General features: G+C 44.7%; 1 protein-coding gene across 1 annotated transcript in view; it reads right to left on the bottom strand.

Annotated features, from left to right (window-relative positions):
* The window catches only part of ALDH1A3 (aldehyde dehydrogenase 1 family member A3), a 63380-nt gene that overhangs the window by 5946 nt on the left and 31965 nt on the right, over positions 1–25469 (bottom strand). The window contains exons 3-10 of the mRNA XM_067471297.1: positions 22638–22778; positions 19758–19887; positions 16038–16099; positions 15355–15483; positions 11559–11672; positions 5813–5915; positions 2354–2538; positions 240–404 (exon numbers count right to left, since the gene is read on the bottom strand). Of these exons, the coding sequence (XP_067327398.1) occupies positions 240–404; positions 2354–2538; positions 5813–5915; positions 11559–11672; positions 15355–15483; positions 16038–16099; positions 19758–19887; positions 22638–22778 (1029 nt within the window). The remainder of the gene's footprint in view (positions 1–239; positions 405–2353; positions 2539–5812; positions 5916–11558; positions 11673–15354; positions 15484–16037; positions 16100–19757; positions 19888–22637; positions 22779–25469) is intronic.

Below are 25469 nucleotides of genomic sequence, written 5' to 3' on the forward strand. Positions count from 1 at the left end.
TGGGAAGGGCATGATCCTCTCCTTCTTCTCCACTGAGTTAATTTTGTTCCAGTGGCTTTTCAGCTTTGAAATGGAAGGAAAGTGGGGACAATTGGCAAAAAGAGAGGGAATGGGGAAATTTAAGGGCAACAGAAAAGTTGGGAAGATTGGAAGATGAGCTGTCCCTGTCGAACGGAGTTGGTGATGCATCGAACTCTCCATCTCTTTCATAGTCGGCATTTCCATGGTGGACCCCGTACCTCTTCTCTGGCGATGCGCATGCTGTCGGTGACTTCAGAAAAGACGGTCGGCATGATGAACAGTCCACGACCCCCCGTGGCCAACCCGCCACATTCCAACTTTGCACCTTCTTTCTTCCCGCTTTCTATCAACTCCAAGATCTTCTCAAACTGTTTCTGGTCAATCTGTTGCAACAGGAAAAGAGAAGTCATGCAACCGTCATACCTGCTGTAATACTATTATTATTATTATTATTATTATTATTATAAATTATTATTATTATCATCATCATATCCCCAAAGGGGACTCAAAGCGGCTCAACATAAAAGCAGTAGGATACAATTTAAAAATATATTATTATTTTATATTATTACTAGATTACTATATTACAATATATTATTATTAAAGCATTAGGATGCAATTTAAAATATGTAATTAATATTTATATTTATCAATATATATTAATATAATATATTAATATAATTAATAATTTATTATTATTATGTTTATTTATACCCCTACTCAGGGGAGCATGCTTGCTCCATCCATGTTCAACATTTACCCACATGACCAGCCACTGCCAGAAGGGTCAGAGAGTTTCATCTATGCTGATGATCGTGCCATCACCACTCAAGCAGGGAGCTTTGAGATGGTTGAACAGAGAGTCTCCGAAGCTCTAGGTGCTTTACCGCCTACTATAGGGAAAACCAGCTGATCCCTAATCCATCTAAAACGCAGACATGTGCTTTTCATCTCAAGAACAGACAAGCATCCCGAGCTCTGAGGATGACCTGGGAAGGAATCCCACTGGAGCATTGCAGCGCATCCAAATACCCGGGAGTCACTCTGGACCGTTCTCTGACCTACAAGAAGCACTGCCTGAACATCAAGCAAAAAGTAGGTGCTAGAAACAATATCATATGAAAGCTGACTGGCACAACCTGGGGATCACAACCAGACACAGTGAAGACATCTGCCCTAGCACGATGCTACTCTGCTGCTGAGTATGCATGCCCAGTGTGGAACACATCTCACCACACCAAAACAGTAGATGTTGCTCTTAATGAAACAGGCTGCATTATCATGGGGTATTTGCGCCCTATACCACTGGAGAAATTACACTGCTTAGCCGGTATTGCACCACCTGACATCCACCGGGAAGTAGCAGCCAATAGTGAAAGGACCAAGGCAGTGACATCTCCAGCTCATCCCTTGTTTGGGTATCAGCCAGCACATCAACGACTTAAATCAAGAAATATTTTTCTAAGATCTACAGAGACACTCGCTGGAACATCCCAGCAAGCGAGAGTCCAAAAGTGGCAGGCTCAAACCCAGAACCTCAATCAATTGCTGATTCCAAATGAGAGACTCCCCCCTGGGCACACAGAAGACCGGGCGACTTGGAAGGCGCTGAACAGACTGCGCTCTGGCACCACGAGATGCAGAGCCAACCTTAAGAAATGGGGCGACAAAGTGGAATCCACGACATGCGAGTGTGGAGAAGAGCAAACTACCTGCTGCAATGCAACCTGAGCCGTGCCACACGCACAATGGAGGACCTCCTTGCAGCAACACCAGAGGCACTCCAAGTGGCCAGATACAGGTCAAAGGACATTTAACTACCAAGCTTGCAAACTTTGTGTTTTGTGTTTGTTTGTTTTGTTGAAAATGTAATACAAATGTCTGGTTGCTCCTGACACGATAAATAAATAAAATATACCCCTACTTTATTTCCCCTAAGAGAACTCAATGCAGCTTGACATAAAAGCATTAGTATACAATTTAAAATATGGAAACATACAAACATTAAAACAGGATTAAATATAAAAAGAGATATAAAAATTCACAGTTGAAAACCATTGTTATTATTTATCATTATAGTTCTCCTTCAACATGCACGTCTTGCACGGCACCTCCTGGACTGATCTTAAAAACCTTCTTCTTCAAAAGCCCCCAGAAGGACAGCAGGCAAAATCCATTTAATCTGAGGGTTAATCTTGCCATGACTCCACTACTCACACCTCTTTCCCCTTTTTGTCTGCTTGTTCCATTTTCCTCTTTTGGATCTGGAAATATTAAATTAAAAATAGATGAGTAACAATAATAATAGAACCCAAGCAGGTGGCTGGCTGACCTGTGGCCCTTGTTCGGTTTTGGCATCGAAGGGGTCTCCCACCAGCCGCTTCTTGGCGTATTCCACGCTGCGCCGGACAAACTCCGGGTAGACCTGCTCATCCACGAAAACGCGAGATGCCGCAGTGCAGCACTGGCCCTGGTTGAAGAAGGCGCCCTGGTGTGCACAGTCCACGGCCAGGTCCACTGGGAGCAGCCCCAAAGGGGAAAAGAGGAGAGGGAGAGAAGAGGGAAGAGGAAGGGGAAGAAGAGAAAAGGGAGGGAAAGAAAAAGGGAAGAAGAAGAAAAGGGGAGAGAAAGGGGAAGAGAAGAAAGAAGAGAAGAAAGAGGGAGGGGGAAAAAGAAAGAACAGAAAAAGAGGAGAGAAAGGGGAAGAGAAGAAAGAAGAGAAGAAGAAAGAGAAGAAGAGAAAAGGGAAGAAGAAAAAAGGGAGGGAAAGAAAAAGGGAAGAAGAGAAAAGGGGGAGAGAAAGAAAAAGGAAAGAAGGGGAAAAGGGGAGAGAAAGGGGAAGAGAAGAAAGAAGAAGAAAGAGAAGAGAAAGGGGAAGAATAAAAAAGAGAGGGAAAGAGAAAGGGAAGAAGGGGAAAAGGGGAGAGAAAGGGGAAGAGAAGAAAGAAGAAGAAAGAGAAGAGAAAAGGGAAGAAGAAAAAAGAGAGGGAAAGAGAAAGGGAAGAAGAGAAAAGGGGGAGAGAAAGGGGAAGAGAAGAAAGAAGAGAAGAAGAAAGAGAAGAAGAGAAAAGGGAAGAAGAAAAAGGGAGGGAAAGAAAAAAGAAAGAAGAGAAAAAGAGGAGAGAAAGGGGAAGAGAAGAAAGAAGAAGAGAGAGAAGAGAAAAGGTAAGAAAAAAAGAGAGGGAAAGAAAAAGGGAAGAAGAGAAAAAGAGGAGAGAAAGGGGAAGAGAAGAAAGAAGAGAAGAAGAAAGAGAAGAAGAGAAAAGGGAAGAAGAAAAAAGGGAGCGAAAGAAAAAAGGGAAGAAGAGAAAAAGGGGAGAGAAAGAAAAAGGAAAGAAGAAGAAAAGGGGAGAGAAAGGGGAAGAGAAGAAAGAAGAAGAAAGAGAAGACAAAAGGGAAGAAGAAAAAAGAGAGGGAAAAAAAAAGGGAAGAAGAGAAAAAGGGGAGAGAAAGGGGAAGAGAAGAAGAAAGAGAGGAAGAGAAAAGGGAAGCAAAAAAGGGAGGGAAAGAAAAAGGGAAGAAGAGAAAAAAAGAGGAGAGAAAGGGGAAGAGAAGAAGAAAGAGAAGAAGAAAAAAGGGAAGACGAAAAAAGGGAGGGAAAGAAAAAGGGAAGAAGAGAAAAAGGGGAGAGAAAGAAAAAGGAAAGAAGAGGAAAAGGGGAGAGAAAGGGGAAGAGAAGAAAGAAGAAGAAAGAGAAGAGAAAAGGGAAGAAGAGAAAAAGGGGAGAGAAAGGGGAAGAGAAGAAGAAAGAGAAGAGAAAGGGGAAGAAGAAAAAGGGAGGGAAAGAAAAAAGAAAGAAGAGAAAAAGAGGAGAGAAAGGGGAAGAGAAGAAGAGAAGAAGAAAGAGAGGAAGAGAAAAGAGAAGCAAAAAAAAGGGAGGGAAAAAAAGGGAAGAAGAGAAAAAGGGGAGAGAAGAGGGGAGAGCTCTCATAAGAACACAAACAACTGCTCTGTCCTGCGTTTTACTATTGAACTCTAAGGGTGAGGAGCATACAGATTTCCAAATGCCACTGGATTGAAAATCCACACTTCTGTGGCTGATGGGACGTGACACCAAACACCTGAACGTGTCCAGAGAAGGGCGACCAAAATGGTAAAAGGAGTTGTGGCTTGGTGAGGTGCCAGCACCAAGAGAAGGCAAAGGAGCTTGTTCTGTCGCGCGCTGGGCTTGAAATGGATTGCTTTTAAAACAGGATGTGCAACTTTAGCCCAGCGGGAAGCCAGGGGGCCCGAAGAGAAATTCTTAAGGATTTTCACCATAAACAGTCTTTAGAGAGCTTGTGAAATATAACAAAGTCTTTTATTGGTGAACAATTAACAGAACTTCTTTTGTCTTCAAAAGGTTAAACAAATGCTCCCAGGCTTTTGTGCAATTGGTGGCTTCTAACTGTTACTTTACTCTAAAACAGTGGTTCTTAACCTTCCTAATGCCGCGACCCCTTAATACAGTTCCTCATGTTGTGGTGACCCCCAACCATAAAATTATTTTTGTTGCCACTTCATAAGTGTGATTTTGCTACTGTTATGAATCATAATGTAAATATCTGATATGCAGCAGGATGTATTTTATTCACTGGACCAAATTTGGCACAAATACCCGAAACACTGAAAATTGAATACTGGTGGGGTGGGGGGCTGATTTTGTCATGTGGGAGTTGTAGTTGCTGGTATTTATAGTTTACCTAGAATCAAGAGCATTTTGAATTCCACCAACGATGGCATTGAACCAAACTTGGCACACAGAACTCCCATGACCAACAGAAAATACTGGAAGGGTTTGGTGGGTGTTGACCTTGAGTTTTGGAGTTATAGTTCACCGACGTCCAGGGAGCACTGTAGACTCAAACAATGATGGATCTGGACCAAACTTGGCACAAATACTCAATATGCCCAAATGTGAACCCTGGTGGAGTTTGAGGAAAATAGATCTTGACATTTGGGAGTTGTAGTTGCTGGGATTTATAGTTCACCTACAATCAAAGAGCATTCTGAACCCCACCCACGACAGAATTGGGCCAAACTACCCACCGAGAACGCCTATGACCAACAGAAAATACTGTGTTTTCATGGTGGTCTTTGGCGACCCCTCTGACACCCCCTAGCGACCCACCCAGGGGTCCCGACCCCCAGGTTGAGAAACACTGCTCTAAAAGAAAAATCCCTTTCCAAACTTCTCCCAGGCTGTGAACCTAAACCTAACTGATGTGGGTGCCACTACCGGGTTGAACTGCATCTCAAAGCACCGAGTGGACCTACCAGTAGGCTTGTAGTCACTTCAGCTGGAGTTCTTTGGTATTCAAAGCTGTTTTTCCCTCCGAAGTTCCTCGGAGCTTTAGGGCTGTTTCCCTGGGAATCTTTGGGAATCCTTTTGCTCTTAAGACTGTTCTCCCCCGGGAAGTCTTAAGGGTTGAAGCCTTTGTACAGGAGAAGTCTGTATACGTCCTATACATTGACTTTCCTTGCTGAGACTGACTGAAAATGGCTCCCTTCCCTCCTCAATTGTCCTGAACAGGGTGCAGAACCAAACTTAACGACGATGGACAGGAGGCCTGCCCTATAACTGCAAACTTTAACAGGAAGCCACCCTACTGCAAAATCCCAAGCCTTGGGCTGCAAGCAAACACTTAATACAAGGCAAATAAAGTGGGAGCTTCTGGTACAGCTGTACCAACACAAAGCTGGTAAAACTATAGCTCCTATGTTTCCATAGCATGAGCCATGACAGGCAAAGTAGTATGGAAGCACCCGGACGAACTGGGATATTGGGAAGCAATGGCATTTCCAAACTTACAGTCAGCATCTGCACAGACGATGCATGGGTTCTTCCCGCCAAGCTCCAGCGTCACTCTCTTCAGGTTACTCTTTGAAGCCGCTTCTTTGATTAGCTTCCCAACCTGCGCCAAGAGGAAGAGAACCAGCCAGTCAAGTCAGGATGTGTTCCGGCCTATTGGGATCCGTGCAGAAAGAGGAGAGGGCATTTCCGGATGCATGGATTCCCAGAAGTACGCAATGCAAACATAACCTCCAAGTCGCTAGAAAAATGGTTCTCGTGATTCCAGCTAATTAACATTATTCCTACTGGATGCATTGTGTTTGGAATACAAGTTTGCTAAAAGCAACTAGCACCATTACTGTATATACTCGAGTATAAGCCTAGTTTTTCAGCCCCTATTTTAGGCTGAAAAAGCTCCCCTCGGCTTATACTCGAGTCAAGGCTATTTATTATTTTACTCTGTTACTATTATACTAGCTGTCCCCTGCCACGCGTTGCTGTGGCCCAGTCTGGAGATCTGAAAAATAAAGTAATGGTTTCTAATCTATGCAATTTATTTCTGCTTGTGGGTAAACAGTATTTCTTGTTGTTTCTTTGTCAGTGTTGATGTGGAGAGTGTCTGGTTTGCCTACTCTGGAACATGCAAGATATCATTGTCCTTCTTTAGGGGTCCCTTTCAAATCTATGATATTATATCTGTGTGTGTGTGAATCATATAGATCAGCGGTTCTCAACCTGGGGGTCGTTGGGCCATTTTCGTGGGGTCGCAAGGCTGCCTTGGTGCTCAATTTCTAGGCAAAAGAGCAGGTGTTGTCCATAGTCACCTCCAAGGTCATGTGGCTGACATGACAGCATGAAGCGCTGTTTTTGGGTATTTGTGCCAAATGTGGTCCAGTGAATGAAAATACATCCTGTATTTCAGATATTTACATTATGATTCATAACAGTAACACAATTACAATCAGGAAGTAGCAATAATAATAATTTTATGGTTGGGGGTCACCACAACGTGAGGCATTGTATTAAGGGGTCACGGCATTAGGAAGGTTGAGAACCACTGATATAGATCTATCTGTATCTATGGCTGGATGACTCTTTGTCAGGAGGGCTTTGATTAGGTTTTCTTGCCCTGGTGAAGGGAGTTGGACTGGATGGCCTTAAGTATTTTCTGTTGGTCATGGGGTTCTGTGTGGGAAGTTTGTCCTGATTCTGCCATTTGTGGGGTTCAGAATGCTCTTTGATTGTAGGTGAACTATAAATCCCAGTAACTACAACTCCCAAATGTTGAGGTCTATTTTCCCCAAACTCCACCTGTGTTTATATTTGGGCATATGGAATATTTGTGCCAGGTTTGGTCCAGATCCATCACTGTTTGAGTCCACAGTGCTCTCTAGATGTAGGTGAACTACAACTCCGAAACTCAAGGTCAATGCCCACCAAACCCTTCTAGTGTTTTCTGTTGGTCATGGGAGTCCTGTGTGTCACCTTTGGTTCAATTCCATAATTGGTGGAGTTCAGAATGCTCTTTGATTGTAGGTGAACTATAAATCCCAAGAACTACAACTCCCAAATAACAAAATCAAAAAATTTTGTGTGAAGGACATACATTGGGTTGTTAGGTGTATTGTGTCCAAATTTGGTGTCAATTCCCCCAGTGGTTTTTGAGTTCTGTGAATACCACAAACTGACATTACATTTTTATTTATATAGATTTACATTATTTTGCTCTATTATTATTACATTTACAGTATGTTACCCTATTATTAATATTATTACATTTATTATTTTAATCTATTTATTATTATTATCATTACATTTACAGTATGTTACCCTATTATTAATATTATTACAGTTATTATTTTAATCTTATTATTATTATTATTACATTTACAGTATTTTACCCTATTAATAGTATTACATTTATTATTTTAATCTTATTATTATTATTATTATTATTATTATTATTATTATTACATTTACAGTATAGTAAGGTAGGTAAAGGTAGTCCCCTGACATTAAGTCCAGTCATGTCTGACTCTGGGGTGTGGTGCTCATCTCCATTTCTAAGCCGAAGAGCCAACGTTGTCCGTAGACACCTCTAAGGTCATGTGGCCAGCATGACTGCATGAAGCGCCGTTACCTTCCCGCCGGAGCGGTACCTATTGATCTACTCACATTTGCATGTTTTCGAACTGCTAGGTTGGCAGAAGCTAGGGCTGACAGCGGAAGCTCACGCCCCTCCCCGGAATCGAACCTGCGACCTTTCGATCAACAAGCTCACAGCTCAGTGCTTTAACCCACTGCACCACCGGGGGGCTCCATTTACAGTATGTGACCCTATTATTACTACATTTATTATTTTACTCTATTATTAGTGTTTTTATTGCATTTTCATTATTTTACTCTATTATTTTTATTATTTTCATTATTTTAATAATAAGTACATTTACATTGGAGGAGGTTAGAAAAATGGTTTAATAAGAGTTGGACAGTCTTATCTTAAATTACAGTTTTATGTAAATATTCAGAAACATTTAGCCTATTGATGCCTCAATTAATGTAATTTTATTGGTATCTATTTTTATTTTGAAATTGACCCATAGTGGATGCATTTCCCACCCTCGGCTTATACTCGAGTCAATACATTTCCCCAGTTTTTTGTGATAAAATTAGGTGCCTCGGCTTATATTCGGGTCAGCTTATACTCGAGTATATATGGTAATTCTTACTGGCTGCACTGCATTTGGAATACACCTTTGTTAACAGTAACTAGCGCCATTAATTCCAACTCTGGGATAGGTGCTTGCAGGCCACCTCCAAGGCCCCTTCCGCACCGCCATATAAAATCCAAGTGATCTGCTTTGAACTGGGTTATATGGCAGTGCAGACTCATCCAATCCATTCTCAAAGCAGCTAATGTGGATTATGATCTACTCTGATAACACTGTTCTACAAATTTTCAGTTTTTCTCAGTTACGGAAACAAAATGTGCCGTTTCTTAATAAATTTAACATACTGAATTCAAATATAAATGTGTTAATTGGCTCTGGTTTTTATGCAACAACTATTTCAATTTTCTCCACAATAGGTAATTCGTTAATATTATGATAATGCGCCTAACCTTACTGCATGTATATAAACCGTGAATATTTACTAAATTTTAGTCAAATTATATTGCCAATAGTTTATACATGAGAAATATTGATTTAATTCGTCTATTGTTTATGTTTGTGCAGCAAGAAACTCTATTAGTAGGCCTAATGCAGTTGAAAAGTCTGAAAGTTTAAATGTCGCTTTAATCGTGACTTTAGTTTATATCCTGTTTGCTTCTCTTGACTTTTCTTTTGTATTCAAGGAAAGGATTGTCTCTCACAATGCTCCAGCAGGAGTCTGACAGCATTGACGGAGTCCATTTGCCTTGGTATCTTTTTTCCATAGTGCTTTATTTACACACGTGCGAGGAGGCATAACAACAGTAAAAAGAACAATGTAAAACGATGTTTAACGAGACTGTCTCCGTCTTCAACTGATTGACCCTCATCATTCAAAAGTCTGGCCTTATATAGGGCTTTCTGGCTTTTGCACACGGCACTAATACTGCGTCATCAAACTTTCTAGAATATTCTAGAATCTTCCGTAGTGTAAGTCGCAACATGCATTTTTTCAACCATACGTGATCACGTGATTGCTTATATCATAAAAACTAGAGCCAATATACATTTTTAAATGTCATTTTCATTTTAGCACCCCAAAATCATAAAAGAACAACTATTTTCAGGCCTGAAACTTTTTCTCCGTTGAACAGTGTAATCTGGATTATATGGCAGTGTAGATAGGGCCTGAATATTGCTTCCTTAAGAAAACCCTGTGAAATCCATATTGCAGAGGGAAATCTGCATAACTCTGCCAGTAGATGGTGGTATTCCCTCTCCAGATTCCCAGTTGCCCAGTTCGGCTATACATTGGATGCAATCACCCATAACTGCCTGCACGGTCACATCAAGCATGCAAGGAATGTCGCAAGGAGTGGAGCTGGCCATGTGCCAAGCAAGGATTGCAACTCCTCAATGGGAAACGGGCCCGGAAATCCCATGAAGGAGCATTGGACAGAGCAGCTTGAACAAAACCAATTTTAAAAAAACTTTATTTACATACCGCTCTATCTCCCCAAGGGAACTCAGAGCGGTTCCCAGGTAAAAATCACAGAACATACAAAGTAAAAACAACATAACAATAAGATTAACAAAACAAATAATGTATAAAAATTGTCGCCTGTTCAAGGCAATTTTAAAAAAATTAAAAGGCCGGGCCAAGATTTGTGCAAGCCCAAAAATTCTATGGGACCAGGGAATTAAATGCAATGCTATGGCAGGCAACAATAATATTAGGTACGGGTCTGTGGCTGTTCATTCCAGGGCCGACTAGAGGAAATGATCTGGGTAATTGGTAGGAAGAACAAGGCCATATTCGACAATGTATAGGGCTGAGTTAGAACTGGTCATTTTCAAAGGCTTGTTGAAACCACCAGGTCTTCAAGCTCTTACGAAAGGAGGGGAGGGATGGGGCCTGTCTTATTTCCCTTGGAAGGGCGTTCCAGAGGCGGGGACCACCACTAAGAAGGCCCACTCTCTCGTCCCCAACAACCGTGCTTGAGATGGTAGTGGGACCGAGAGGAGAGCCTCCCCGGAAGATCTTAGAGCTCGTGCCGGTTCATAGAAGGAGATGCGATTGCGGAGATAGGTGGGGCCCGAACCGTTTAGGGCTTTATAGGTCATGACTTTAACAATGTTGTGTCCAATTCTGGGCACCACAATTGAAGAGAGATGTTGACAAGCTGGAATGTGTCCAGAGGAGGGCGACTAAAATGAGCAAGGGTCTAGAGAACAAGCAATATGAGGAGCGTCTTAAAGAGCTGGGCATGTTTAGCCTGAAGAAGAAAAGGCTGAGAGGACATATGATAACCATGTATAAATATGTGAGAGGAAGCCACAGGGAGGAGGGAGCAAGCTTGCTTACTGCTTCCCTGGAGACTAAGACACGGAATAATGGCTTCAAACTACATGAGAGGAGATTCCATCTGAACATGCGGAAGAACTTCCTGACTGTGAGAGCCGTTCAGCAGTGGAACTCTCTGCCCCGGAGTGTGGTCGAGGCTCCTTCTTTGGAGGTTTTCAAATAGAGGCTGGATAGCCATCTGTCAAGGGTGCTTTGAATGCAATATTCCTGCTTCTTGGCAGGGGGTTGGACTGGATGGCCCATGAGGTCTCTTCCAACTCTTTGATTCTATGATTCTATGAAAGGAGATTCCATCTGAACATGAGGAAGAACTTCCTGACTGTGAGAGCCATTCAGCAGTGGAACTCTCTGCCCCAGAGTGTGGTGGAGGCTCCTTCTTTGGAGGTTTTAAAACAGAGGCTGAATGGCCATCTGTCGGGGGTGATTTTAATGCAATATTCCTGCTTCTTGGCAGGGGGTTGGACTGGATGGCCCATGTGGTCTCTTCCAACTCTATGATTCCATGCTAGAAATAATATCATATGAAAGCTGATGTGAACAACCTGGGGGTTACAACCAGACACAGTGAAGGCATCTGCCCTTGTGTTTGGCTACTCTGCTGCTGAATACGCATGCCCAGTGTGGAATATATCTCATCATGTTAAATAGTGGACATGGCTCTTAATGAGACATGTCGCATTATCACAGGATGTCTATGCCCAACACCACTGGATAATAAATCCCACCTTTCTCTTATGGGCCACCTTACCTCTGTGGATCCGGTGAAGGCAATTTTGTCCACCTGGGGATGTGTTGAGATGGCAGCGCCGGCTGTGGGGCCATATCCCGGCACAATGTTCACCACTCCGGGGGGGAACCCTGCCTGAAAAGGGCCACAAGGATGTTACTTTTCTTCTTTCCTTTCTCTCTTTATATGACAATAACAGCAAAAATTGAATATGCAAAACCACGGAAGCAACAAAACACACAAACACCAGAAGATTAGATTACAAAAGTTTTTGAAGTGGCAGAAATGGACACCAAGAAACATCAAGAATGGAAAACCATGATGATGATGCTTTATTTATAACCCATTGTATCTATCTCCCCGGGAGGACTCAGATAGATACGGTGGGTTTCCAACAAAAGATGGCAAACATTCAATGCCATAACAAAGAAAAGAAACAAAACAAAACAAATCAAAACAGTAAACAAACACATCTATACAAACTTATAGTAAGTGGCCAGTAACTTTATGGAATGTAGGAAGAATCAGGGGAAAATGACCACAGCAGCATTTGTGGACTAAAAACAATATTAATATTATATAAATATATTCAGTATTGTTTATATACTTTGCATTCGAGGGACTTTGGAAATCTGATGTCTTAGTGCCTTTTGATTAGAACAGAAATCTATGCAGGCTTTATTATTTAGATATTTTAATAAATAAATAAATAGGAACCATAGGTCTTTGTCCCAACAGGACCATGGGCGATTCCCTCAGAACTGTTGAGTGGGAAAAGTGGAAACCAGGGCCTGGAAGTAACTTCTTATTTACCATTGTATTACATTTCTAACAGAACAAAACAAACAAACAGACAAAACACAAAGTTTGCAAGCTTGGTAGTTGATTAAATGTCCTTTGACCAGTATCTGGCCACTTGGAGTGCCTCTGGTGTTGCCGCAAGGAGGTCCTCCATTGTGCATGTGGCAGGGCTCAGGTTGCATTGCAGCAGGTGGTCAGTGGTTTGCTCCTCTCCACACTCACATGTCGTGGATTCCACTTTGTGGCCCCATTTCCGAAGGTTGGCTCTGCATCTCGTGGTGCCAGAGCGCAGTCTGTTCAGCGCCTTCCAAGTCGCCCAGTCTTCTGTGTGCCCAGGGGGGAGTCTCTCATTTGGTATCAGCCATTGGTTGAGTTTCTAGGTTTGAGCCTGCCACTTTTGGACTCTCGCTTGCTGAGGTGTTCCAGCGAGTGTCTCTGTAGATGTTAGAAAACTATTTCTTGATTTAAGTCGTTGACATGCTGGCTGATACCCAAAGAAGGGATGAGCTGGAGATGTCTCTGCCTTGGTCCTTTCACTATTGGCTGCTACTTCCCGGCGGACGTCAGGTGGTGCAATACCAGCTAAACAGTGTAATTTCTCCAGTGGTGTAGGGTGCAGACACCCCATGATGATGTAGCATGCCTCATTAGGAGCCACATCCACTGTTTTAGAGTGGTGAGATGTGTTCCACACTGGGCATGCATACTCAGCAGCAGAGTAGCATAGCGCAAGGGCAGATGTCTTCACTGTGTCTAGTTGTGATTCTCAGGTTGTGCCAGTCAGCTTTCGTATGATATTGTTTGTAGCACCCACTTTTTGCTTGATATTCAGGCAGTGCTTCTTGTAGGTATTTGGGTGTGCTGCAATGCTCCTGTGGGATTCCTTCCCAGGTCATCCTCAGAGCTCGGGATGCTTGTCTGTTCTTAAGGTGAAAGGCACATGCTGTGTTTTAGATGGGTTAGGGATCGGCTGGTTTTCCCTGTAGTAGGCAGTAAGAGCACGTAGAGCTTCGGAGAGCTTCTGTTCTACCATCTCAAAGCTCCCTGCTTGAGCAGTAATGGCACGATCATCAATATAGATGAAACTCTCTGTCCCTTCTGGCAGTGGCTGGTCATTTGTGTAGATGTTGAACATGGATGGAGCAAGCACGCTCCCCCAAGGCAGGCCGTTCTTCTGTTTCCGCCATCTACATTATTTATAATCAGTTATTGTTTCCAAGACCAAAAGCTGATGCATTATATTATGACTGTATCTTAATGAGGGATGGTTCCACTCCCTCTGCATTGTTGTGGTAGACCTTGGGAAGTTATTCTCCATCTGGGATAAATAATGGAGCATCCTGTGGGTACTGTAACACCTGCCTAGCTTAATGTTTGGGAAGAACATCCATTACAACCCCAGATTCACTTTCCTAGAGAAAGAAACAGCCATGGAGCTCAGCTCAACTCATTTCCAAACAGATCTGCAGAGGAATGTGATGCAATGATGAAACTGTATCAACCTCTGTACATGGCATTCATTGACCTTGCAAAGGCATTCGACAAAGTGAATCACAGCGGTCTCTGGACCATCCTCCAAAAAATTGGGTGCCCTGACAAATTTGTGAACATCCTGCGGCTCCTCCATGATGACATGATGGCAACAGTCTTGGACAGCAATGGCTCCCAAAGTGACCCATTTAAGGTGGGATCAGGTGTCAAATAGGGATGTGTTACTGCCCCAACTTTATTCTCCATCTTCATTGCCCTTGTTGATGGGAAGCTTCCCACCGGAGTGGAAATCATCTATCGGACAGATGGCAAGCTGTTTAACCTCAGCAGACTGAAAGCCAAAACCAAGGTTACAACAACATCTGTTATAGAAATCCAGTATGCTGATGACAACGTCGTCTGTGCGCATTCAGAAGAAAATCTACAAGCCACTCTAAACACCTTCGCAGAAGCATACGAGAAGCTCGGCCTGTCACTGAACACCGAGAAAACCAAAGCGCTGTTCCAGCAGTCACCTGCCAACCCCTCTCCAATGCCAGCGATACAGCTTAATGGTGTAACATTAGAACATGTTGACCATTTCCACTACCTTGGCAGCCACCTCTCTACCAAAGTCAACATTGACACCGAAATACAACACCGCCTGAGCTCTGTGAGCGCAGCATTTTTCCGAATGAAGTAGAGAGTGTTTGAGAACTGGGACATCCGTAGAGATACCAAGGTGCTTGTTTATAGAGCTATTCCCCTCCCAACCCTGCCATATGCCTGCGAAGCGTAGACTGTCTACAGATGTCACATGCAACTCCTTGAACGATTCCATCAGCGTTGCCTCTGGAAAATCCTGCAAATCTCTTGGGAAGACAAGTGGACAAACATCAGCGTGCTGGAAGAAGCAAAGACCACCAGCATCGAAACGATGCTCCTCTGCCATCAACTCTGCTGGACCGGCCACTTTGTCCGGATGCCCGACCACCGTCTCCCAAAGCAGTTGCTCTACTCTGAACTCAAGAAAGGAAAATGGAATGTAGGTGGACAGGAAAAGAGATTTAAAGACGAGCTCAAAGCCAACTTTAAAATCTCTGACATAGACACTGAGAAGCCCTGGCTGTTGAGCACTCCAGCTGGAGGTCAGCTGTGACCAGCAGTGCTGCAGAATTTGAAGAGGCACGAATGGAGGGTGAAAGAGAGAAACATGCCAGGATGAAGGTGCGTCAAGACCACCTTCCACCTGGAAACCAATGCCCTCATTGTGAGAGAAGATGCAGGTCAAGAATAGGGCTCCCCAGTCACCTACGAATCCACAAGAATACTGATCATGGAAGACTATCCTACTCGTCCAACGAGGGATCACCTAAGTAAGTAAGTAAGTAAGACGGGAGTCGGAACAGGTGAGCTTCCAAATGGATTATGCCAATTTGCTGGATACTTACTTGTTATTGAGAATGGAGGATTCAAGCCTCCCTCTCCTAGGTGAACACAGCCAATTTGGTACTTTGCCCCCTTTAAAACCCAACCATTTCCATACCTCCTTGATTAGCGAACCCACATAGAGCGACGTCAGGGGGGTCTGCTCGGCAGGCTTCACAACCAAAGTGTTTCCGCAGCAGAGAGCGGGCGCCATCTTCCAAATCAGCATCAGCAAAGGGAAGTTCCACTGAAACAGACAAGTGTGATGTTTCAGCATGGCCTCCTTGGAGGATCAAGATCATATTTGGCTATCTTTTTAGAAATCCAAGTATTGCTATAACTCTGGAGAAGAAGAAATCAAAGCCTCCAAGTTGCAGCTTGGAGGTGTTTTTGGACTATTTTGGACTCTCCCACCAGCACAGTCCCTGGAGGAGAAAGTGGCATCAAGTGGAGTCAGTGGAAGGAATTGAGGGAGACTCTCAAATAATAATAATAATAATAATAATAATAATAATAATAATAATAATAACAATATTAATAATAATAATTGTCTTTCTTGCCCGCCTCTCCTCCTGTGGCTTGAGGCAGGTTTCAGCATTACTAAAACGTAAACAAATGCGTCATCATTTCAAAACACTCTACAAAATACATGTATTAAAACATATTTCCATACAAGACATATTGAAACGCACAATACAAAAATAAGGCGTACAGTGGAAGTTCAAAATTTATCATTAAAACTGCCTGGAAAGAGAGAGATAGGTTCCTACTACTATGCGGAAAACAGAACACAGTACTCACAGGTGTGATAGCCCCGCAAACTCCTACCGGCTCGTGCCTTGTAAAACAGACATAATTGTCATCTGCAAGAGAATTCAGAACATAAGTCACCCAACAATTAAAGCTCAGCAATGAATTTAAAAAAGAGAAGGAAATGGGGTGAGTTGCATACTTGATGTAGCTCCCCTTGAATTGAGAATAACCATCAATATATATATATATATATATATATATATATATATATATATATATTTGTCGTGACAGGAGCGACTTGAGAAACTGCAAGTCGCTTCTGGTGTGAGAGAATTGGCCGTCTGCAAGGACGTTGCCCAGGGGACGCCCGGATGATTTGATGTTTTTATCATCCTTGTGGGAGGCTTCTCTCATGTCCCCGCATGAGGAGCTGATAGAGGGAGCTCATCCGCCACTTCCCGAATTGGAACCTGTGACCTGTCGGTCTTCAGTCCTGCCGGCACAAGGGTTTAACCCACTGCGCCACCGGGGGCTCCTAATAAATACATTTTATTTATACCTCATCCTCATCTCCCTGAAGGGACGGGGTGGCTCACAGAAGCACTTCGAAGTGATGTATGTAAAAATAGATACCATTCTGGTTTAGCAGAAAGCTAGGATCACAATGGAATGGGAGGAATGGGAGCAATTCACAGAATCATAGAATCAAAGAGTTGGAAGAGACCTCATGGGCCATCCAGTCCAACCCCCTGCCAAGAAGCAGGAATATTGCATTCAAATCACCCCTGACAGATGGCCATCGAGCCTCTGTTTGACCTGCGTGACCGCATTTCTGTATACGAACCCACACGATCTCTTTGATCTTCCAGGGAGGCCCTGCTCATGATCCCACCTGCATCGCAAGCACGATTGGTGGGGACAAGGGACAGGGCCTTCTCTGTGGTGGCTCCTCGACTCTGGAATTCACTCCCCAAGGATATCAGGCATGCTCTGACGCTGGCAGTCTTTAGGAGGATCTTGAAAATGTGGCTGTTCTAGTGTGCCTTCCCAGAATAGGAAACCCCAAAGCACTTGTCCCAAATGCACTTTACTAGACTTCTAGGATTGTCTGCACGCTCTATCTTATCCAAAAATACATATCCAATCCATTTCACCCGGTCATGCTCAGTTTTAAATTGCGTCATGCTGTTTTATTGTCCATTGCTTGAGTTATTTATTGATGTATTGTTGTTGTGTTGTTTATTGATGTATTGGGTCTCGGCCTCTTGTACGCCGCACCGAGTCCTTCGGGAGATGGTAGCGGGTTATAAATAAAGGATTATTATTATTATTATTATTATTATTATTATTATTATTATCATCTGTTTAAAAGCTTCCAAAGAAGGAGCCTCCATCATGCTCCAGGGCAGAGAGTTCCACTGCTGAACGGCTCTCACAGTCAGGAAGTTCTTCCTCATGTTCAGATGGAATCTCCTTTCTTGTAGTTTGAAGCCATTGTTCTGCGTCCTAGTCTCCAGGGAAGCAGAAAACAAATTTGCTCCCTCCTCCCTGTGGCTTCCACTCACATATTTATACATGGCTATCATATCTCCTCTCAGCCTTCTCTTCTTCAGGCTAAACATGCCCAGCTCCTTAAGCCGCTCCTCATAGGGCTTGTTCTCCAGACCCTTGATAATTTTAGTCACCCTCCTCTGGACACATTCCAGCTTGTCAACATCTCTCTTGAATTGTGGTGCCCAGAATTGGACACAATATTCCAGGTGTGGTCTAACCAAGGTGGAATAGAGGGGTAGCATGACTTCCCTAGATCTAGACACTATGCTCCTATTGATGCAGGCCAAAATCCCATCGGCTTTTTTTGCCGCCGCATCACATTGTCGGCTCATGTTTAACTTGTTGTCCACAAGGACTCAAAGATCTTTTTCACACAATTCAACAAGAGTTGTCCCTAAACAGCCAGGCCATCTTTAACCGTGACACTAAAGCAGGCATGGACAAACTTCGGCCCTCCAGGTGTTTTGGAGCCATGGACAATGGGCTGTGATTAGCACAGCAGATTAAACAACCGGCTGCAGTAAATCCTGCCAGAAGGTTTGCAGTCCAAGCCACAGTTCAGGGTGAGCTTACGCCGTCAGTGCTAGCTTCTACCAGTTCGAAAACAGTAATGTGAGTAGATCAATAGATACCACTCTGGCAGGGAGGTAAAAGACGCCCATGCAGACATGCCGGTTATTCAATCAGGAAGGCATCCATGGACAATAGATTCCTTGGCGTGGACAAATGGAACAACAGCACCTCCCCATGGCCGGAGTTGAGCACAGCCTCTGGATGCCGGAGATGAAAAAGACGGAAGCCTTGCCTCTGTCTATGTATTGTCTGTCTTTGTCAGTTGTATAACAGCATTGAATGTTTGCCATATATGTTTCTCTGAGTCCCCTCAGGGAGACTGAGCAGAATATACATAAAGTATATTACTACTACTGCTACTACTATTATGGGCTTTACAGTTTCTCACAGCCTCAGGCCCCTTCATTTCCCCTTCCTTTTCCACTTAAGCGGCTGAGGGGGAATAGGAAGGGGGATGAGACTGTTAGGAATGGTGGGAGTTGGAGTCCAAAACACCTGGTGGGAGGGAGGGCCCAAGTTGGTCCATGCCTTTCCACCTGCTACTAAGGAGACTGTTGAAGTCCTGAACCGGTGCTTGGCCGCTGTGACGGACTGGATGAGGGACAATAGATTGAAACTAAATCCAGACAAGACAGAGGTACTCCTGGTCAGTCGAAAGGCTGAACAGAGTATAGGGTTACAGCCTGTGCTGGACGGGGTTACACTCCCCCTGAAGGCGCAGGTTCGCAGTCTGGGAGTTCTCCTTGATTCATCACTGAGCCTAGAGCCCCAGGTTTCAGCGGTGGTCAGGGGAACTTTTGCACAATTAAAACTTGTGCGCCAGCTGTGCCCATACCTTGGGAAGTCTGACTTGGCCACGGTGGTCCACGCTTTGGTTACATCCCGTTTAGATTACTGCAACGCTCTCTACGTCGGGCTGCCTCTGAAGACTGCCCGGAAGCTGCAGCTAGTCCAATGCTCGGCAGCCAGATTACTAACGGGTGCTGGGTACAGGGAGAATACAACCCCTCTGTTACGCCAGCTGCGATTAGCTTCCGAGCACAATTCAAAGTGCTGGTTTTGACCTACAAAGCCCTAAACGACTCTGGCCCTGTTTACCTGTCCGAACGGATTCTCCCCTATGAATCATCAAGGTCTTTAAGATCTTCCAAGGGGGGGGGGGGGGTCCTGCTCTCGATCCCACCACTGTCACAATCGCGGTTGGTGGGGACGAGAGACAGGGCCTTCTCGATGGTGGCTCCCTGGCTTTGGAACTCCCTCCCACAGGAGATTAGAACTGCTCCCTCCCTCCTGACGTTCAGGAAATTAACAAAGACTTGGTTATGGAATGCGGCCTTTGGCAACTGAGTCAACTCTGGTCCACATGGAAGGAGAATGATTAACTGTGAATTATGACCATGAATGTTTTTGACGACTTGGCTGTGTAATTGTGATGATGACGATGTTGTATTGTAATATGTTTTTAACGTGTAATGATAATGCATTGTGTGGTTTGTATTTTGTATATGAACACATGTTGTGAACTGGATCTGAGTCCCTCCTGGAGGTGAGAAGATCGGTATAGAAAACTTTTAAATAAATAAATAGAGCCAGGCCTGCAGAAACACAGTTTGACCTGACATACCTTGAAGTCCAACTTACCCACTGGAATGGTCTTTCCTTGGATTTTGTCAGCCCACCCGGCGTAGTATCTCAGCGTCTTGATGCAGCCTTCTAAGTCAATGAAGAAAGCTTGGAGAAATGGCTTCCCTGTGTCCATGGTCTCGAGAGTCTAAAGTGAGGCAAACAAGAAGGCATTAGGCTTTCCTTTTTTCTTTTTGCCATACCAAAGGGAGAGTGATTGATCTGGTCTTATCCCTAATAGGATTTCTATTGGTGGAAGCAATAAATGGCCACAGGTTGCTATTTATGTCGGGGGAGTGCCATAAGGAATTAAAGGCGCAAGAGACATTCATTCCACTGAATGTGTTTAAGGCTGGTTGCCACAACTCAACTTGGATTCATAGAATCTCAGGGCTGGAAGAGACCGCGAGGGACACCCTGTCCAGTCCATGGAATCACATACAATTCACCATGCGTTTCTCTACTTCTGAAAATACAAAGAGGAAAAATACGTAGAATACGTGGCATACATTTCTCCCAGATTGGGGGAAAGGTGGGGTATAGATCCCATAGACAGATAGACAAATGAAAGACAGACAGATAGATAACAGACAGAATAGTAGATGAAAGATAGATAGATAGATCAGTGGTTCTCAACCTTCCTAACGCCACGATCCCTTTATATAGTTCCTCATGTTGTGATGACCCCCAACCCTAAAATTATTTTCATTGCTACTTCATAACTGGAATTTTGCTACTGTTATGAATCGTCATGTAAATATCTGATAGGCAGGATGTATTTTCATTCTCTGCACCTAGGGAGTTGTAGGTGCTGGATTTATAGTTCACCTACAATCAAAGAACATTCTGAACTCCACCAGAGATGGAATTGACCCAAAATTGGCACACAGAACGCCCATGACCAGCAAAAAATAATGAAGGGTTAGGTGAGCATTGGCCTTGAGTTTGGGAGTTGTAGTTCACCTATCTCCAGAAAGCACTGTGGACTCAAGCAATGATAGATCTGGACTAAACTTGGCATGAATACTCAATATGCCCAAATGTGGACACTGTTGGGAGTTTGGGGAAAATAGACCTTGACATTTGGGAGTTGTAATTGCTAGGATTTATAGTTCACCTACAATCAGAGAGCATTCTGAACCCCACCAACAATAGAATTGGGCCAGACTTCCCACACAGAACTCCCATGACCAGAAGAAAATACTGTGTATTCTGATGGTCTTTGGCGACCCCTCCAACACCCCATCGTGACCCCCACAGGGATCCCGACCCCCAGGTTAAGAAACACTGAGATAGATGAATGATAGAGAGAGAGAGGGAGAGATGGCAAATAGAAAGATAGATATATCATCATCTATCTATCTTGACAAATGGAAAGATAGATAGATAGATAGATGATGGACAGATCAATAGACAGGTAGACAACAGATTGACAGACATATGGTATATTGCTAGGTAGGATGGATAGATAGATAGGTAGAGAGATAGGTAGATAGCTAAATGACAGATAGAATGACAGATGAAGAATTGATAGATAGACAAATGACAGATGATGAACAGATTGATAGATGAATGATAGATAGATAAATGACAGATAGATAGATAAGATGATAGATCAGTGGTTCTCAACCTTCTTAATGCCGTGACCCCTTAATACAGTTCCTCACGTTGTGGTGACCACCAACCATACAATGATTTTTGTTGCTACTTCATAACTGTAACTTTGCTCCTGTTATGAATTGTAATGTAAATATCTGATATGTAGGATGTATTTTCATTCACTGGACCAAATTTGGCAGAAACACCCAATATGCCCAAATTTGAATACTGGTGGAGTCGTGGGGGGTGGGGTTGATTTTGTCATTTGGGAGTTGTACTTGCCGAGATTCATAGTTCACCTACAATCAAACAGCCTTCTGAATTCCACCAATGATGGAATTGAACCAAACTTGACACACAAAACTCCCATGATCGACAGAAAGTATTGGAAAGGTTTGGTGGGCACGGATCTTGAGTTTTGGAGTTGTAGTTCACTTACATCCAGAGAGCACTGTGGACTCAAACAATGATGGATCTGGACCAAATTTGGCACGAATACTCAATATGCCCAAAAGTGAACACTGGTGGACTTTGGGGGAAATAGACCTTGAATTTGGCAGTTGTAGTTGCTGGGATTTATAGTTTGCCTACAATCAAATAGCATTCTGAACCCCACCAACAAGAGAAGTTGGCCAAATTTCCCACACAGAACTGCCATGACCAACAGAAAATACTGTGTTTTCTGATGGTCTTTGGTGACCCCTTTGACACCCCCTCACAATCCCCCCAGGGGTTCCGACCCCCAGGTTGAGAAACACAGTGATAGATAGATGGACAAATCAATAGATAGGTAGATAACGGATTAACAGACATATGGCAGATAGATAAATAGGAGATTATAAGTAAATAGATAGATTAAAAGACAGCTAGTAGATAGAATTATAGATGAATAATTGATAGATAAATGACAGACAGATAGATGATGGACAGATCAATAGATAGATAGGTAGATGACAGATAGACAGACAACAAATGAATAGATAACAGATAGCAAACAAACTATTGGATTCATAAATCTTCACAGTTGTACCTTACCTGTTTAATGCTGAATATTGTACAGCAGGCATGGGTCAATTCTGGACTCCAACTCCCATAATTTCTAGCAGCCCACAGACTGTAAGGGATTGTAGGAGTTGGAGTCCAAAATGCCTAGAGAGAGGGCCGAAGTCGGCCCATGCCTGTTGCAGAAATTCTCAAAGTGAAGGTTTTGTATGTCATGCTCCATCAAAGTAGAACCAAGAAATTGCTAAACATGACCCTCCTCCTGCCATCCCTGTCCCACGTGCCTCCTTCACTTACAGCGAGCAGCACGCGGTCTCGCTCAATGAGATCGGCCAGTTTGTTGAGAAGCCTTCCTCGGCTCACAGCGTCCGTTTGCCTCCACGGGGATCCTCTTTGGAAAGCCGCCTTTGCTGCCTCCACGGCCTTATCCACATCAGGCTGCAAAAAAAACATCCAGGAATTATAAGTTGCTTACCTGTAACTGTAGTTTCCTGAGTAGTCACCTGTGAATTCGTACATTTGGTATCTGTGCGCATGCGCAGTACAGCTTTCGGAACCTTCTAGATAAAAATATAACAATTTTGAGCCCACCAGCCCCGCCCCCCCTCTCCTCGAGTATAAGTAGCCCGAGGGCGGGGCTAGCCGGCAGTTCTCTTCCGCCGCAAAGCAGCCAGAAGGCGCGGCATGACCCGAGGGGAGGACGGGCGGGTATGTACGAATTCACAGGTGACTACTCAGGAAACTACAGTTACAGGTAAGCAACTTATAATTTCCTGTCGTAGTCACTGTGAATCGTACATTTGGTAGAATAGCGAGCTAACTAACCATGGACGGTGGGCGTCATGCTAGCGCCGAAAAAAGGACCGCCCTTCCAAACTGAACGTCCCTCCGTGAAACGACATCTAACTTATAGTGGCTCACGAACGAATGAGGTGAGGACCAGATCGCCGCACGACAAATAGTGTCCAGGGGAACTCCCTTCCAGAAAGCGGCTGATGTGGCTACTGCCCTCGTGGAGTGGCCCCTAACCGGCTGGGGCAAATCCTTGCCCGCCATGCGATAGCACAAGCGGATCGTAGACACCATCCAGGACGATAGTCTCTGAGGCGACACTGGATTACCCAGCACATCCGCCCGGTATTTCACAAATAACTTAGGGGTTTTTCTAAGCACGGCTGTCCTATCCACATAAAAGGCCAAAGCCCGTCGAACGTCTAATAAGTGCAAACTCCTTTCAAACTGGGTCGTAGGGCTCTGAAAAAAAGCAGGAAGAACCAGGTCCTGAGAAATATGGAACTGAGTTGAGACCTTAGGGAGGAAGGAGATGTCCGTCCGCAGTACCGCCTTGTCCTTATGAAACTTAAGGTAAGGCGGGTCGACCCTAAGGGCACACAATTCACTAGACCGCCGCGCCGACGTAATGGCTACTAAAAAGGCCGTCTTCCATGAAAGATAAGACAGGCTTACTGATGCCAAAGGTTCGAAAGGGGCCCTCATTAACGCATTAAGGACGAGTTCCAAACTCCAAGAAGGAACTATCGGTGACACAGGAGGCCTAGTGTTCCTAAGCCCCCTTAAAAACGACTTAACAACAGGGTCCAAAAAACAGGAGGGGAAGCCCCCTTTTTGCCTAAACCAGGAAATGGAGGCCAGATAACACTTCAACGATGGAAACGATAGACCCGCGTCTAACAGAGACGCTAGAAAGTCTAACACTACAGAGAAGGGGGCCGAGTCAGGGATCACCCCTCGCTGTCTAGCAAAGGAGGAGAAGCGCGCCCATTTGTAGACATAAGAACGCCTCGTCGATGGCCGATGCGCTGCCTCAATGATCTGGAGTACAGGGTGAGATAAACCCGCCAGAGGCCCTAAGTTGTTGGAAGGATCCGCCAGGGCGTCAGCCTCAGTCTGTGTACCTCTGGGTACAACACTTGGCCCCCTTGCGATGTGAGTAAGTCTGTTCTGGACGGAAGAGGAATGAAGATTCCCCTCGCTAATAGTCGCAGGGGAGAAAACCACGGTTGCCTCGGCCACCACGGCGTTACTAGAATACAGTGGGCGTTGTCCCTCTGGATCTTGGCAACCACTCGCAATAGCAGAGGGAAGGGAGGAAAGGCGTAAGTCTTCCGACCCGTCCATACAAGCGTGAATGCGTCTCCCAGACACCTGCCCCGAGTCGCGGCCCGCGTCCGTGCACAATAGAGGTGGCATTTTGAATGGAACTGCGTGGCGAACAGGTCCAGCTCTGGTGTGCCCCATGCCAGGAAGAGCCTCCGAACCTCCTCCAGATTGAGAGACCATTCGTGGTTCGCCAGAGGATTTCGGCTCAGGGAGTCTGCCAACAAGTTCTGCTCTCCTGGCACGTGTGTCGCCAGGAGGTGAATCCCTCTGTCTATGCACCACTCCCAGATTCGCGTGGTAAGGTCCAGGAGCGTCTGCGAACGGGTACCGCCCTGCTTGTTCAGGTAGTACATCACCGTGGTGTTGTCGGTGAGAATGTGTACTACCTGACCTGTGATGACCCTTTCGAAGGACCTCAATGCCCTGTCTACGGCCAGCATCTCGAGCGCGTTTATGTGAAGAGCGCTTTCTTCTGGTGACCACGTCCCGTGAACCACTAAGCCGCTGGTGTGTGCCCCCCACCCTGTGAGGGATGAGTCTGTAGTGACCATGCTTGTGGCGCGAGGGGCGTAAAAGGAAAGTCCCTCGCAGGCCCAGGCTGGATCCATCCAGCACCGCAGGGAAGCTCGGACCCACTGTGGGGGGGACAGGCGCCTGGCAGGGTTGTCCCATAGCGGATTGAAGCTGGAGAGGAACCACGATTGAAGCGGCCGCATCCTTAGTCTGGTGTGGCGGATAACCGACGTGGTTGACGCCATGTGTCCCAGAATGACCTGAATGTGCTTGGCTGACGTGCTGGGAGAAGTAATGAGCTGATTGAGAAGGTCTCGCAGGTTGTTGAACCGGTCCTCGGGAAGAAAAGCCCTCTCGGCCACCGAATCCAGGAGCGCCCCGATGAACTGGATGCGCTGCGATGGTATCAGGACAGACTTCTCCCGGTTGAGTACGAGGCCCAGCGACTGGAGAAGAGACAAAACCGTGGACACGTGATGTTGTAGCGAATTACGA

Source organism: Anolis sagrei, chromosome 9 (assembly GCF_037176765.1).
Source record: "Anolis sagrei isolate rAnoSag1 chromosome 9, rAnoSag1.mat, whole genome shotgun sequence".
Lineage (NCBI taxonomy): Eukaryota > Metazoa > Chordata > Lepidosauria > Squamata > Dactyloidae > Anolis > Anolis sagrei.